At 39.7% G+C, this 18,571-nt stretch overlaps 1 protein-coding gene across 1 annotated transcript; it reads left to right on the plus strand.

Moving 5' to 3' along the window:
* Window positions 1-9,704: 9,704 nt before the first annotated feature.
* Window positions 9,705-15,130, plus strand: LOC137090401 (ecto-ADP-ribosyltransferase 5-like). The gene is given in 3 exon segments (XM_067454408.1): window positions 9,705-9,776; window positions 13,848-13,944; window positions 14,020-15,130. Coding segments are annotated over 2 exon segments (834 nt in total). The 5' UTR covers window positions 9,705-9,776; window positions 13,848-13,887; the 3' UTR covers window positions 14,797-15,130.
* Window positions 15,131-18,571: the final 3,441 nt, after the last annotated feature.

An 18,571-nucleotide genomic window follows, 5' to 3' on the forward strand; every position in this document is an offset into this window, starting at 1 on the left:
CCTGCATGCCATTCCCAGGTATCACCTTCTGCCTCCTTCCTCTCTCCTCTCTCTGTATACCTGCTGCCTGCTCCCCGTTATGCTCAACATCCTCTCCCCACCATCTTAACCCGTGTTCCTCTACCACTAGTCTGCTCGTTTCCTCTGTCTGTTTCAGCTCAGAGCAGCAGCTCACCACATCCTGTTCTACCTCCAGCTTGTTTAACCTCTCTCTGCTTTGTCTATTCTGTTCAACATCACTCAACCTCCTTTTTTCATAACTCAAATCATGTCTTAATTTACTCCAGTTCTTTCATTTCCAGTTCTACCATCCTTTCGGTTTCCTTCAGCCTCTCATCGCTCTCCTTTCTCAACTGGTCTCTTGCACCACCTCAAGTATTTTATTTTCCATGTCATCTTTTTCGTCAGCTGCCAATTCAACTTCAATCGTTCCTCTAGTCACATTAACCACTTTTTCCTCATCATCAACATTGTCCCCTTCACAATTAACTCGTCCTCCCTTTATCTCATATACTGGTACATATAATGGTGCAGATGGTTTGTATGGGGGTGGGAGACCTACTGCTCATTTTCTCTTCTGATTTACCCAAACTATTCATCTGGCCCTCTTCCTCACTTGTTCTGCTCAATGCTGTGGCCGTAGCTGCTACTCTAGTCCATTTTCTCATCTCTCCATGAAGTCTATCTATCTCTTTCTTTTCTTTTCCTTTGTTCCATTTCTTTGCTTCCTCCAAATTTCATTTGGCTAGTATGAGCTGTCTATGTGTCTTCATTTCCATTCTCCTAACATTTTCAGCCAAATCACATCGTCCTCTCGTCTCATCTGACCAATTATGTTGGATTTTCAACTCATTCCAACAGTTTTTTAATTCCTTCTCTCTTTCTTTTCTATCTCTGGGGCTATGTTTGGGCCAATACCATTTCCTTAATACGGTCCCAATCTTCCTTTATAACCTTTCCTTTCTTCCCTTCCTTCTTCCTTCCTTCTTCATATATTGTGCTATTGTCTAGTTAATTAAAGTATTTATATGTATATGTCTGACTTTGATATTTCTCCGTATGTGTTTATATATTTACTTATTTATTTATTACTATCTAACCTAAATTTGTACACCTGTGCCACCTAACCTATTTATGCACACCTGTGCCTCCCGGTTCTCTTTTCTTTTTTTTCTTTTTTTATAAATCTGAGTACATCCAAGTACATTTAATAAGAATAAAAACCTTAGTGCAGCCAAGCACTTTGTGTACACTCAAGTACACTTAACCATAAGAATGAAAAAACCTGGCTCCAGAATGCCTTTACAACCACTCATTCATTTTATATACTTGTTCTTCCATCTTCTCCCCACACCACATTTCCTCTAATCAGGGGTCCTTTAACATCAGTCTCCAGGCAGCAATCTATATAGAGAAAATATAATGTACAGGACACAAAGGGCAACCAGTAATTTTCCATTCCATAACCTCCTATAACCTGTAGCTTCATTTAGTTTCGATTGATGAAGAAGTGGTTATGCTTTTCTCAGAACTCCTCCCCCTAACCTTTTCACCTCCAACCACATACAGACATTGACTTTTTCACCTCCAACCACATACAGACATGTAAGATCATCAACTTTCATCTACAGCAATCTTCCATATATCATCAGTAATTTTAATCAAAATAAAAAGCAACATTTAGCAACTTAAATCATAATAAGCAACATCTTGAAATTAGTAGTAATGTCCTTCAATTGCAATCACAAAAACACAAACCGTTCTCATGAACAACTCGATAGAACACGAGCCGACAGTCCAACTAACGACATATTACAATTATGACCAGATTAGAGTTATAGCGATCACAAAACACAAACCGTTCTAATGAACAACTCGATAGAACACGAGCCGACAGTCCAGCTGACGACATATTACAATTATGACCAGATTAGAGTTATAGCGATCACAAAACACAAACCGTTCTCATGATCAACTCGATAGAACACGAGCCGACAGTCCAGCTGACGACATATTACAATTATGACCAGATTAGAGTTATAGCGATCACAAAACACAAACCGTTCTCATGAACAACTCGATAGAACACGAGCCGACAGTCCAGCTAACGACATATTACAATTATGACCAGATTAGAGTTATAGCGATCACAAAACACAAACCGCTCTCATGAACAACTCGATAGAACACGAGCCGACAGTCCAGCTAACGACATATTACAATTATGACCAGATTAGAGTTATAGCGATCACAAAACACAAACCGTTCTCATGAACAACTCGATAGAACACGAGCCGACAGTCCAGCTGACGACATATTACAATTATGACCAGATTAGAGTTATAGCGATCACAAAACACAAACCGTTCTCATGAACAACTCGATAGAACACGAGCCGACAGTCCATCTGACGACATATTACAATTATGACCAGATTAGAGTTATAGCGATCACAAAACACAAACCGTTCTCATGATCAACTCGATAGAACACGAGCCGACAGTCCAGCTGACGACATACACAAAACACAAACCGTTCTCATGAACAACTCGATAGAACACGAGCCGACAGTCCAGCTGACGACATATTACAATTATGACCAGATTAGAGTTATAGCGATCACAAAACACAAACCGTTCTCATGATCAACTCGATAGAACACGAGCCGACAGTCCAGCTAACGACATATTACAATTATGACCAGATTAGAGTTATAGCGATCACAAAACACAAACCGTTCTCATGATCAACTCGATAGAACACGAGCCGACAGTCCAGCTGACGACATATTACAATTATGACCAGATTAGAGTTATAGCCATCACAAAACACAAACCGTTCTCATGATCAACTCGATAGAACACGAGCCGACAGTCCAGCTGACGACATATTACAATTATGACCAGATTAGAGTTATAGCGATCACAAAACACAAACCGTTCTCATGATCAACTCGATAGAACACGAGCCGACAGTCCAGCTGACGACATATTACAATTATGACCAGATTAGAGTTATAGCGATTACAAAACACAAACCGTTCTCATGAACAACTCGATAGAACACGAGCCGACAGTCCAGCTAACGACATATTACAATTATGACCAGATTAGAGTTATAGCGATCACAAAACACAAACCGTTCTCATGATCAACTCGATAGAACACGAGCCGACAGTCCAGCTAACGACATATTACAATTATGACCAGATTAGAGTTATAGCGATCACAAAACACAAACCGTTCTCATGAACAACTCGATAGAACACGAGCCGACAGTCCAGCTAACGACATATTACAATTATGACCAGATTAGAGTTATAGCCATCACAAAACACAAACCGTTCTCATGATCAACTCGATAGAACACGAGCCGACAGTCCAGCTAACGACATATTACAATTATGACCAGATTAGAGTTATAGCGATCACAAAACACAAACCGTTCTCATGAACAACTCAATAGAACACGAGCCGTCAGTCCAGCTAACGACATATTACAATTATGACCAGATTAGAGTTATAGCGATCACAAAACACAAACCGTTCTCATGATCAACTCGATAGAACACGAGCCGACAGTCCAGCTGACGACATATTACAATTATGACCAGATTAGAGTTATAGCAATCACAAAACACAAACCGTTCTCATGATCAACTCGATAGAACACGAGCCAACAGTCCAGCTGACGACATATTACAATTATGACCAGATTAGAATTATAGCGATCACAAAACACAAACCGTTCTCATGAACAACTCGAAAGAACACGAGCCGACAGTCCAGCTAACGACATATTACAATTATGACCAGGTTAGAGTTATAGCGATCACAAAACACAAACCGTTCCCATGATCAACTCGATAGAACACGAGCCGACAGTCCAGCTGACGACATATTACAATTATGACCAGATTAGAGTTATAGCGATCACAAAACACAAACCGTTCTCATGATCAACTCGATAGAACACGAGCCGACAGTCCAGCTAACGACATATTACAATTATGACCAGATTAGAGTTATAGCGATCACAAAACACAAACCGTTCTCATGAACAACTCGAAAGAACACGAGCCGACAGTCCAGCTGACGACATATTACAATTATGACCAGATTAGAGTTATAGCGATCACAAAACACAAACCGTTCCCATGATCAACTCTATAGAACACGAGCCGACAGTCCAGCTGACGACATATTACAATTATGACCAGATTAGAGTTATAGCGATCACAAAACACAAACCGTTCTCATGAACAACTCGATAGTACACGAGCCGACAGTCCAGCTAACGACATATTACAATTATGACCAGATTAGAGTTATAGCAATCACAAAACACAAACCGTTCTCATGAACAACTCGATAGAACACGAGCCGACAGTCCAGCTGACGACATATTACAATTATGACCAGATTAGAGTTATAGCGATCACAAAACACAAACCGTTCTCATGAACAACTCGAAAGAACACGAGCCGACAGTCCAGCTGACGACATATTACAATTATGACCAGATTAGAGTTATAGCGATCACAAAACACAAACCGTTCTCATGATCAACTCGATAGAACACGAGTCGACAGTCCAGCTAACGACATATTACAATTATGACCAGATTAGAGTTATAGCGATCACAAAACACAAACCGTTCTCATGATCAACTCGATAGAACACGAGCCGACAGTCCAGCTAACGACATATTACAATTATGACCAGATTAGAGTTATAGCGATCACAAAACACAAACCGTTCTCATGAACAACTCGATAGAACACGAGCACGAGTCCAACTAACGACATATTACAATTATGACCAGATTAGAGTTATAGCGATCACAAAACACAAACCGTTCTCATGAACGACTCGATAGAACACGAGCCGACAGTCCAGCTAACGACATATTACAATTATGACCAGATTAGAGTTATAGCGATCACAAAACACAAACCGTTCTCATGAACAACTCGATAGAACACGAGCCGACAGTCCAGCTAACGACATATTACAATTATGACCAGATTAGAGTTATAGCGATCACAAAACACAAACCGTTCTCATGATCAACTCGATAGAACACGAGCACGAGTCCAACTAACGACATATTACAATTATGACCAGATTAGAGTTATAGCGATCACAAAACACAAACCGTTCTCATGATCAACTCGATAGAACACGAGCACGAGTCCAACTAACGACATATTACAATTATGACCAGATTAGAGTTATAGCGATCACAAAACACAAACCGTTCTCATGATCAACTCGATAGAACACGAGCCGACAGTCCAGCTGACGACATATTACAATTCTGACCAGATTAGAGTTATAGCGATCACAAAACACAAACCGTTCTCATGATCAACTCGATAGAACACGAGCCGACAGTCCAGCTAACGACATATTACAATTATGACCAGATTAGAGTTATAGCGATCACAAAACACAAACCGTTCTCATGATCAACTCGATAGAACATGAGACGACAGTCCAGCTAACGACATATTACAATTATGACCAGATTAGAGTTATAGCGATCACAAAACACAAACCGTTCTCATGATCAACTCGATAGAACATGAGACGACAGTCCAGCTAACGACATATTACAATTATGACCAGATTAGAGTTATAGCAATCACAAAACACAAACCGTTCTCATGATCAACTCGATAGAACACGAGCCGACAGTCCAGCTGATGACATATTACAATTATGACCAGATTAGAGTTATAGCGATCACAAAACACAAACCGTTCTCATGATCAACTCGATAGAACACGAGCCGACAGTCCAGCTAACGACATATTACAATTATGACCAGATTAGAGTTATAGCGATCACAAAACACAAACCGTTCTCATGATCAACTCGATAGAACATGAGACGACAGTCCAGCTAACGACATATTACAATTATGACCAGATTAGAGTTATAGCGATCACAAAACACAAACCGTTCTCATGAACAACTCGATAGAACATGAGACGACAGTCCAGCTAACGACATATTACAATTATGACCAGATTAGAGTTATAGCGATCACAAAACACAAACCGTTCTCATGATCAACTCGATAGAACATGAGACGACAGTCCAGCTAACGACATATTACAATTATGACCAGATTAGAGTTATAGCAATCACAAAACACAAACCGTTCTCATGATCAACTCGATAGAACACGAGCCGACAGTCCAGCTGATGACATATTACAATTATGACCAGATTAGAGTTATAGCGATCACAAAACACAAACCGTTCTCATGATCAACTCGATAGAACACGAGCCGACAGTCCAGCTAACGACATATTACAATTATGACCAGATTAGAGTTATAGCGATCACAAAACACAAACCGTTCTCATGAACAACTCGATAGAACACGAGCCGACAGTCCAGCTAACGACATATTACAATTATGACCAGATTAGAGTTATAGCGATCACAAAACACAAACCGTTCTCATGAACGACTCGATAGAACACGAGCCGACAGTCCAGCTAACGACATATTACAATTATGACCAGATTAGAGTTATAGCGATCACAAAACACAAACCGTTCTCATGAACAACTCTATAGAACACGAGCCGACAGTCCAGCTAACGACATACACAAAACACAAACCGTTCTCATGAACAACTCGATAGAACACGAGCCGACAGTCCAGCTAACGACATATTACAATTATGACCAGATTAGAGTTATAGTGATTATGAAAAGAGGAAACAAACATATTTTAGGAGTATAGTATCTTACTTGTCGGAGACATTGTGTGAGCTGATCTTGAAGCACACAGTGAGGAGATTTAGATTCTCCATACGGTGTGGAAATGAACGGGTCTTTACCATCGCTGAAGTGAGCCACAATACGATCGCAAATGGGCAAACAAGCGAACATGACACACGAGCATATTCAAGCAAAAGCAGCATATTAGTTCTCGGCTAATGTCCGTCATGTGTCGTGAGTTTTGAATGATGACTTGCGCTGAGATGACTTGAGCAGACAGCGTGCCAGAATCCAGTTCTCTTTCGCGCTTGAAAAAACTACACAGAGAAAGAATTATGACAAAATGTCAGTTTTTCCGAGTATTGTGTCTTATACAAGTTTTTTCGACTATAGTGTCTTAAACGAACTTAAAGAGTTGTGAGGAAAAAAGGGTGCGCGAGACAGTGTGTCAGTTCGGCAGCGGCAGATCTTAAAGCGACAGCAGCCGGTAAATGTTAATCACTCACTGCTCTTGACTAAAGTACTTTTGTAGCTTTGATAAGGATTAATCTACATTTAATTCATAATTTATGCAGTGCAGACTGTTTGATAACTTTGTTCAATTTCTGTAGCCTATTTTCTACCTGTGAGAAAGCAAGGACACAGGTAAATATGACATCGGTTTATGAGAGGATTGTTTTAAGTTGAAGTTTAAAGCCTAATAAATGCAAAAAAACAAAAAAAAACAAATATACTGTCTTTGTTTTTTCTACATTAATTTAGCTATTTACTGTAAAATGATTGCATCATAAAATATATTAAAAACATATAAATCGCAATTAAGTACCGAAAAATGTGTGATTTAATCAAATTTTTTAATCGATTGACAGCACTAAAAAAATATGCGCTTCCATTAAAAATATATTATACATGCTTACCCACTATCTGTCTGCCTTTTGTATTTATTGAATTGCATATTGTAGTGAGATCTGGTATTTATCTCAGGTCCTGGTTAACCCTTAGGATACAATAATAATAATTGCAACTAAGTAGCCTTGTGCTGTCAGGTCAGAATTAGGTCTAAACCTACACTAGCTCGTTTATCACATACCAGTGATCTCGGTCAATGACCTTCTACGCTTTAATGAACATAATCAATAATCGGTCAATAACCATTTAAATGAATTCATGCTTACCCTCCAGCAGATTCTCTCATGGATGGTTGGTTGACCTTGGCCTTGTAAGATGCACTATAATGCTCTTTCTATTCTTATAGAACTGTCTTTATAAGCTGAAGTAAAAACTGAACAGTACTTTGTCTTTATAAAATAAAAATGTATTTATACAAAAGATAAAAATACTGGTTACACAATAATCAATAGTTATTAGCAAAATATCAAAAGGTTACAGATTATAATACTTCAGCTTTTCCAATCTCAACAGGGCAGTCCTGTATGAGTGGAAGAACACACAGGATAATTACCTTGAATGCAGTTCAAAGCAATAGATGTAAAAAATAACTTGGTCTCATTAGAGCAATTCAAGTTAAAATCATACAGCAGAGCAATGAGCAAGTATTCGTAGAGATACATTTCTCTACGAGGATACATCTATCAATCAAATCAAAAGATGAACACCCTAGAGTCCAAAAGCAGAGGTATATATACTCAGTCTTTGGGTATTTCCAGAGGAACTTAAACTGCTGACTGGCTATCCGTTGATTTTTATCAATGACCCAGGTTATCAGGCGATCTTGTCAGAGGTTGCTGGTTTCTTCATGTTCTTTCTTCCTTTCCTTCCTCTTTGCTTAACGGTCTTTCTCATATATATGTGTGTGTGTGTGTGTGTATAAGTCTGCAAGTGTATTTGTAAGTTCACAATACCTTTTAATATTTATATTTGAATCTTTCCTTACAGTATTGAATGTTCAGGGATGACAGATGGATAGGCAGATATGCTATTGGATGTAACTTTTTACACTTTTCTAAAGTGGCTCTCCTGTTGATTTTGTCCTTCCAGTGCGGCTCTCCTGAAAAAACAGCGAAATAACCACTGGTCTATGTTATCTGCCCCTGCACCACATTTCCAGAACTTCATTTTACTCTGTGCCTATGGGGTGGGCCGGGGATTGGTGGCAAAGTAAGTTTCTGGATATTTGCTGCGGAGCGACGGCTTCGATTACCTCTCTCTTTTTTGACTATGTGTTTGCATCCCTGCTTCATACATTACTCAATGCACACTGAAAGTTTGTTAATCACCTTCTGTCCGATCCATCATATGGGCCAACATCACTGTACGGTGTGTTTTGGTGTCCTGTACATAACTTAAACCATGATAACTTAACATAAACATTACTATGAAAGGGGTTGTTAGCATATATTAGGTCTAGAAGAGAGACAGAACAAAGTAGGAAGAGACTCTCTCTCTCTCTCTGTGCTCTATGACTTTTATACATGGGGTCGCCAAGATCATTTTAGGGAGTCCATACACAGTGAAAGTATATCATGTGTAACACGTATTTGTTTTCATTGTTTGGACCGATGTAACAAATGCATTAATAAGCAACCAAAATTCTAGAAATTTCACAATTCTTGATTCCAACGGATATTCCACAGCAAAAACTGCAAGTAGACGAGTAGCCTACATACATTTAAACATTACTGAACACAAGTGAACAGTCAGCCAGTGCTGAGAATGAAGTGCTTCACAGTAACAGTCTAACAGTATTCAGAAACAGAAATGAATTCAATACAGATTCAATATAGATTGTTAAATTGATAGATTGTTAAATAAATATAGATAAATATAGATTGATCAGTGGGTGTTATTTCTTTTCTTGTGTTCTTTGATGAACTTTAATGACAGACTAATGGAGGTGTAGTCACTTTAAGACCAAAAGCACAATGTTGAATTCCGATATAGACATGCATCCGATTTCACATGTCAACTGCTTACATCCGTTTAACACACACTTCCTCTTTATAATGCTATTCCTGTGTGTCGCGATTGATTCAGTCTTCATTCCTGTCATCTGCTCTCTTCCACACATCATCACAGGTATGAACTATAGAGCCTACTGTGTGCTATGACATGTGTATGATTAGTAGGTTTGTTCTAAAGTATTCTTGGAGGAGGAGGAGTGTGCAAATGTATAATGTTTATGATAAACAGCATAAAGCTTGATATTTACTCTCGTGTGATCAAATCTCATGCACATCTGGATCTGGACTAAAATATCCCCTTTCCTTTACCTCATGAACACGTAGCTAAAGGTAAGCAGGTCATTAAAAACAACTTACAATGTGACTGTATACCGATTCACAACACTTACCAATCTTCCTCTCACCATTAGCGTGTGTATCGGTGTGTGTGTGTGTGTGTGTGTGTGTGTGTGTGTGTGTGTGTGTGTGTGTGGGGGGGGGGGGGGGGGGGGGGGGGGGAAACTAAAGTTGTGCTTTCTTATTCGCCGCGTTTGCAGCGCGCAACTGATCCGGCTGTATACCACAAACACAGCCTTTATATCTTTATATATTATTTTTTATTTAAATTTAAGAGTTGTTAGACTATTGAACATGGCTTGTCATCATTACAATTATCTACACTCTTTCATAGATGACATGTTTATTATAATATAAACAACGTTTTACAATTTATTCAATTCCTTTATATTTATATAGCCTTTAGATTTATACATTAAGTTGCTCACGCAACGCAAGTGGCATTACATGTAAACATATATTATAGTCAATGTTAAAAATCACACATTACAATAGACAAAAAAAATGTTGTCTTTTATTTAGATTTTAAATCTTTCTCTCTTTTTTTCAAGAAATCCAGCAGGTTATAAAGAACCCCACCTCCAATAGCCTATATATATATATATATATATATATACTCTCATTGTCAGAAATATGATGTCCGTTCCCCTGAGACACGTTTGACTTCCCTCGCAAAGATATTTATCATTCAGTACATTAACAATCAAGCGGTTCATGTAACAATATTTGTAACGAATATTCGGACAATAACACAAGTTCCATCTGTGTGTGTGTGTGTGTGTGTGTGTGTGTTTGCAGTATTTTATTAAGGTTTTTCCAGTTTTTCCAGGAGATACACTTACTTTCACTTTCACTTTATTTCATTAGTGAAAGTAGCGCCCTCTTGTGTCCTACACACACCAATAACGTCATATCTACACACCACTGATATGTTACATGTTTTAGGACTTTCCACTGAAATATGATGCTTCATAAGAGAAATAGAGGTTATTACATGAAAACATCATATTTTAAGGGTTATTTTAAATTAAATGCACATCCTTACTGTAAACCTTGCTGTAAAAACATGCCAAAATCTGACAGTAACATAATATATTCTATTAAAATGGCAGTATACCATAGAACAGTGGTTGTCAAACTTTTTACACCAAGAACCACCATAATGACCAACATTTAAAAACAGTAGTGTAGTCGGCCTAACTATTTAGCTGAAGTTAAAAAACGAGGCAGTTTATTCCAAATAAGTATATTTATTATTATTAAACTGTAAATGCACAGTTTGAACATCGACCAGCCTTTTAAGACCAGTCATAATGGTCTTAAAAAGGTCAAAAAAAGTCTTACATTTGACTTGGTGAAACCTGCAGATACCTCTGATTCAAAGTCCACCTTCAGCCCTGATTGTCAGAATAGGACCAATTAATAAAACATAAAGATACACACATTTAGAAACAGTGCTTTAAGCGTGCTGTTTGTTATTAAGCTATATTAGTTTGCTTTCACTTTGAGAACTTACTCACACGTCCCAAACTTTTTTACTCAAGTCAGAAATAGACATATGCATAATGTGTGTATTTGATCGTTCAAGAGTAGGCTAATAAGCCAAAAACACACAATACACTCGCGCGAGCGCTGACAGGCAGCAAACACACACAGTCTGACATCAGAGTTCGGCGTTTACATCACTGTTATTAACTCTTTTAGTGCAATCGGGTATATTATACTTTTATTTGGTCATTATGCAAGAAAGATTCGCCTTCGCGTTCACGATCGCGGAACTGCAAGAACGGTCAGCTGAAGAATAAAATCTGTTTTATGCGTCTGTGGAGGCTCGTGCCAATAACACGAAAGCTGATTGGCTGCAATACAAGATCCATACTGGTGTAATTTGTAGTTGTAATAGAGCGAACAATAGTTGGACTAGCGAAAGAAAGAACTACAGCACCACGGAACACGCGCTGCGAGAGAGCTTTTCATCATTTATTCACCTCCACCTCTTCCCATCACAGCCAATTCATATTTAATTCAGCGATTCCTCCGCGTTCCACTAGTGGGAGCCTGCGTACCACACTTTGAGAATCAATGCCATTGAAAATAATGTATTCTGGGGAATATTTGTTGTTTTCGAGAAAAAGCCTACAGTGATATACTGTGAGTTAGCAGCGCTCAAAGTCGACGCTCAGATGCTGTGTTCTCAATCACACCCTATACCCTCATACACTATCCCCTACATTAGTTCACTAATACAGTGAAAAGAAGTGGATCAACATGATGAGATAAATCAATGTATGGACAAGCATCATGTATTATTGCACAGCACATGAACACGTTTTTAAATTATATACACACTGTAAAGAAATATAGTTGGTTAAACTTAAAGTAAGTAACCTGGATGCCTTAAAACTTTGAGTTTATTGAAATAAAACCTTTGAGTGGATACAATGAAGGAAATTGGTTTAATGAACAGAAACTCAAAATATTATTCTATATGAATCACATGTGATACATCATGAAAACAGCACAATTTGGCTGCGTCATCACAAATAAAACACACACTTACTCATTTTCACAACCGCCACCTTTGGACACAGACACTCACTCCACACGCATTCGTTCCCAATCACCCGAATTAAGCACTCTTCAACCCTTCACTCCTCGTCTGGTCTTACACCGATCAACACGTCCTTACCTGCCCTTCTTCATCTTCATCCTCCCCGTCATCATCATTGTGGTCACCGTCATCTTCCTCTGTCTTCTAAAGGAAAGTCTGTTATCATTGAGTTCTCTGTCTCAGTGTCAAGATTCCTGTAACAAACTGCTCTGAGACAGAAGGCTGGGTTGAAGATCCAAACGCAGTATATATTGAAGGGTAATCCAAAGTCGTAATCCATAAAACATGCAAAAGGTCATACACAGGCAAGCAGTCCGAAAAGGCAAACAAAACAGAAGGAACAGGCAAAAGGGTAATCCACGGAGAAGGCAAGAAATCAAAGACCAAGATACATGAAACCAGAGAAACGCTCAGAAATGCGGTTATGACACTAAACAAGACTTTGCCCTGAATGACAGCGATAACCAGGCTTATATAGGCAGAGGGAATGAGGTGATGAGACACAGGTGTGAACAGTGAGTGCTAATGAGACCGGGGAAAGGATTATGGGTAATGCAGTTTGTGATGGAGTGACAGTCCGTGGTGGAGTGCCCTCTGGTGGTGATCACGGGCACTCACACTGGTGAATTGTGACAATCTTCATTGTTCATCTTCCTCTGTCTTCTAAAGGAAAGTCTGTTATCATCTATCATCATCTGTCTCCGTGTCAAGATTCCCCTTTGAGCTCAACCTGTGTCCGTTAGCTCTGTTTAACAAACACTGCACTAACCCTCTGTGTCCTCGTCTGTGTCTGACACTCATATGCTTACAAAATCCTTTAATAATATTTCAATAAAGGTTGTCGATTCTCAAAAATGTTCGTTGTATTAACTCAAATTTTTAATTTAAATGAACTCGGTCAAAAGATTGGACACATTACTATTTTTTATGTTTTTGTCCCATGCTCACAAAGCTAGCATTTATTTGATCAAAATTACAGAAAAAATATTATTAGATGTTGAAACAATGGTTTTCTATTTTAATATGCTTTAAAATCGAATGTGTCAATGTAAAGCTGAATTTTCATCAGCCATTCCTCCAGTCTTCAGTGTCACATGATCCTTCAGAAATCCTTCTAATATGAGGATTTATTATCAATGTTGGAAACTGCTGTGCTGTGCCTTTTTTCAGGATTCTTGGATGAATAAATGAATTAATGAATGCCTGGTTGTGTTTCTTGTTGTCTGCACTTCACAATAGATTCACTAGATCTTCAGGATCATCTGAGGGATTCGACTGAATGAAGATGCTGCTGATCATTGGAGCTCTTCTGCTCATTTCAGCTGCTCTGGGACAGGTGAGCTTGTGTTCTCGTATGAATATTACATGTATGAATACTGATGACTGATCATTATGATTGCTGTCGCTGCAGGATCACAGAACTGCTGCTGGTCAGAGACTGATGGATATGGCAGATAATTCAGTTGATGATCAATATGACGGCTGTACAAAGGAAATGGAGAATCGAGTGCAGACAGAATTTCTGGCGAAGGAAATGTCTAACAATCCAACATTTGCAAACGCTTGGAAAGATGCTGAAAAGAATTACAAAACACCAGGAGATAATTTGTCAAAGAATCATTCAGTTGCCATTTATGCGTACACCAACTCACATTTGAATCTCTATCAGAAATTCAATAATGCTGTTCGTACTGGTAAAGAAAAATATAAAGACGGCACATATGCATGGTATTCACTTCACTTTTGGTTAACAGAAGCGATACAGATTCTGAAGAAAACACAAACTAGCTGCTTCGATACTTACCGTGGTAGTAAAGTTTAATTTGATAAGAATGTTAAGGGCAAAGAAGTTCGTTTTGGCCAGTTTGCTTCATCCTCTCTTGATCGTGAAGTAGCAAAAGGTTTTGGAACTGTATCTTGTTTTGAAATCAGAACTTGTCAAGGTGCTGATCTGACAAAATACTCAAAGTTTAATGAGAAAGAGGTGCTGATTCCTCCATATGAGACGTTTAAAGTCACTGATGTGAAGACGAGAGCAGAGCAGACAGATCTCTGGTGTGAAACTGTGTTCACTTTGGAAAGCTATAAGAAAACAAGCTTCCTGAACTGTGCAAACAGTGGAAACCAAGTGGCTTTTTTTAACGTTTTATTCATTTTGACAGTTTTTTGCAGTGTGGTTAGCTACTAACCAGATAAAGACTGCATGTGTCTTGTTAAACATTAAACCGATTGTCATGTTTTATTGAATCAAATATTCATGCGCTGGTCAGCAGTGGGAAAAGTCAAAGCTGATGATTATTATAATGGAGAACTGAGATATGAATCTTTACTGAATATGCAAATAATACAATTTGTTAAATCATTTAAATTAAATTGCATCTTCATATTAAGTACATACTTAAGTTTTACTCTATATAACCAAATTCAAAAATGTGCAGTAAACGTTTGTGATTTGGGAAGGTTAGGGATAACCTGAACACATTCAGCACAAAACTCAAGATCAAGAAAGTGTGTGAAACGCAATGACGTTTGGGATACGCAGCAATTAGGTAGGTTTACAAGATATCACACATCTTGATATGATTTATTTGCTGATCTTCTCTAATAAACTGATGAAATAAATGTCATATTTGTGTGAAGTCATCGATATATGGATCCGCCCAGGGGTGCGTTTCCCAAAAGCATTGTTAGCCAACTATGGTTGCAACTTCCATCGTTACAACGAGTCTGTGTGTCCTGAACATTCGCCAACAGCATCACAAACTTAAATATTTCCATCGTGCTTGACCCTTTTCACATTAGCACTTTAGTCCACACAGGCACATTCACGGGTCATGAAACCTCGCTGCTGAAGCGGTGTTTTTCACACCTTCGATTTGAAAAGGCTTCCAAAAAGAGGCGTGGTCGACTGCGAAAAGGGGGATGGGTATTGTGTGGAAAGAGGGAGTGGTTTGCATAAATAGGGGAGTGTCATTAGGCACATTAAAATGAGCTAATTTGAAAACCAGCAATGCACACACACACAGGTGACATGGATAGCAATAGATTACGCTCCAGCATTATGAGCAGACAGCGTGCCAGAATCCAGTTCTCTTTCGCGCTTGAAAAAACTATAACACAGAGAAAGAATTATGACAAAATGTCAGTTTTTCCGAGCATTGTGTCTTATACAAGTTTTTTCGACTATAGTGTCTTAAACGAACTTAAAGAGTTGTGAGGAAAAAAGGGCGTGTGAGACAGTGTGTCAGTTCGGCAGCGGCAGATCTTAAAGCGACAGCAGCCAGTAAATGTTAATCACTCACTGCTCTTGCCTAAAGTACTTTTGAAGCTTTGATAAGGATTAATCTATATTTAATTAATAATTTATGCAGTGCGGACTGTTTGATAACTTTGTTCAATTTCTGTAGCCTATTTTCTACCTGTGAGAAAGGAAGGACACAGGTAAATATGACATCGGTTTATGAGAGGATTGTTTTAAGTTGAAGTTTAAAGCCTAATAAATGCTAAAAAAAAATAAAAATAAAAAGTTTACACTGTAATGTTGAATGGCTATAATCTATGTTTAAAATCGGTGGGAAAATGTTTCATAGAGACAAATCTGTTTCATTGATACCGGCCTTTATTCATATTCATAAAAATATTCCATTGAACAAATATTTCAAATATACTGTCTTTGTTTTTTCTACATTAATTTAGCTATTTACTGTAAAATGATTGCATCATAGAATATATATAAAAAACATAAATCGCAATTAATTACAGAAAAATTTGATATAATCTAATTTTTTAATCGATTGACAGCACTAAAAAAATATGCGCTTACATTAAAAATATATTATGCATGCCTACCCACTATCTGTCTGCCTTTTGTATTTATTGCATTGCATATTGTAGTGAGATCTGGTATTTATCTCAGGTCCTGGTTAACCCTTAGGATACAATAATAATAATTGCAACTAAGTAGCCTTGTGCTGTCAGGTCAGAATTAGGTCTAAACCTACACTAGCTCGTTTATCACATACCAGTGATCTCGGTCAATGACCTTCTACGCTTTAATGAACATAATCAATAATCGGTCAATAACCATTTAAATGAATTCATGCTTACCCTCCAGCAGATTCTCTCATGGATGGTTGGTTGACCTTGGCCTTGTAAGATGCACTATAATGCTCTTTCTATTCTTATAGAACTGTCTTTATAAGCTGAAGTAAAAACTGAACAGTACTTTGTCTTTATAAAATAAAAATGTATTTATACAAAAGATAAAAATACTGGTTACAAAATAATCAATAGTTATTAGCAAAATATCAAAAGGTTACAGATTATAATACTTCAGCTTTTCCAATCTCAACAGGGCAGTCCTGTATGAGTGGAAGAACACACAGGATAATTACCTTGAATGCAGTTCAAAGCAATAGATGTAAAAAATAACTTGGTCTCTGTGGCAAGGGGGGCGTGGTTCAGCGAGGTCTGCAGCGGGAGAGAGAGCCGCGGGACGAGCGGTAAGTGAGTGGGTTGGACGCAGATTAATAACACCTGTCTCTTGTTCCAGTAATGAGCGCGGAGAGGGTATAAAACCTCGGCGGAACCAGAGACCGGGGAGAGAGAGAGAGATCGGACGGTTGATGCAAAACCCCAGAGACTGAGTTACCGGAAGCCGGAAGTGCCGACCCGGAAGTGATCGCGTGTCTATGAGAATTCACACCGCAGTGTGTGTTGTTGAAGTTATAACAAGTTCTGAGTTATAATAAAGAAGCATCAACCGTCCAGCCGACCCCCGTGTCCTCTTCCTTCCTCCTACTATCGAACTTTGTTACACTGGTGCCGAAACCCGGGAGGAAGTAGGACAGCGCCGCCGCCATGCAGACGCCCTCCGCCTCGCCATTTGCGGACATTATTACATCCCTCGCGGTCCTCCATCAGGACCAACACCAAGCCATGCTGGACCTCCGGACAGACCAGGAGCGCCGCTTCAAGGCCATTGTCCGGGGCCAGCAAGAGGACCGCGAGAAGTTCCGGAGCTGGATCGACCGGGAGGTTCGCGCCGAAGCCGCCGGGCGGACCAGCGCACCGGTCCACGTGCCCCTGCACAAAATGGGGCCACAAGATGACCCGGAGGCCTTTATTGACCTATTTCAGAAGGCCGCGGAGGCCTGCGGGTGGCCCCGGGCACAGTGGCCGGTGCGCCTTATGCCACTGCTGACAGGGGAAGCCCAGGCGGCCGCACAACAGTTACCGGTGGCGAACCTCCTCGAGTACGAGGACCTAAAGAGGGCCATCCTCCAGCGGGTCGGATACAAGCCGCATGGTTAAGGTGCGGTGTGTGCACGGGGATGTGGTGGAATATCCGGTTGTCCCAGTCACGATACAGTTTCGGGGTCAAAAGCATAGTATAGAGGTGGCCCGCCTTTACGGCTTTATTGGGATCGTTGTGTGCGGATGCCACTTGGGAGAAAAAGGCCAGGAAGGGGGCGGTGCGAGTACAGCTTGGGGAGACTGAACCGGGACCCTCGGAGACAACTCCAGAGGAACCGAGCGGGATTGAGAGACTAATTCTCTCGGACCGCGATGACTTTCCTCTGGAGCAGTCCCAGGATGAAACCCTTAAGAACGCTTTTCAGCAGGTCCGATCGATCGACGGACAGTCTCTCCAACCTGCCTTGCCGGTCTCCTATCCTTATTTTGCCATAATAAAGGATCGGTTGTATCGAGTGACCCAAGACACTCAGACAAAGGTAGATACAACCCAGTTGTTAGTGCCAAAGAGCCGCCGGGAAATGCTTTTCCAGGCGGCTCACTCTAACCCGATGGCGGGCCACCTGGGACAGGCGGCCACGCTGAATCGTTTAATGACCCGATTTTTTTGGCCAGGCATTCATGACAACGTGCGCAGGTGGTGCACGTCTTGTCCTGAATGTCAGTTGGTGAACCCACTGGCCGCCCCAAAAGCGCCATTGCGCCCC

Source organism: Pseudorasbora parva, chromosome 2, assembly GCF_024679245.1.
Source record: "Pseudorasbora parva isolate DD20220531a chromosome 2, ASM2467924v1, whole genome shotgun sequence".
Classification (NCBI taxonomy): Eukaryota; Metazoa; Chordata; class Actinopteri; order Cypriniformes; family Gobionidae; genus Pseudorasbora; species Pseudorasbora parva.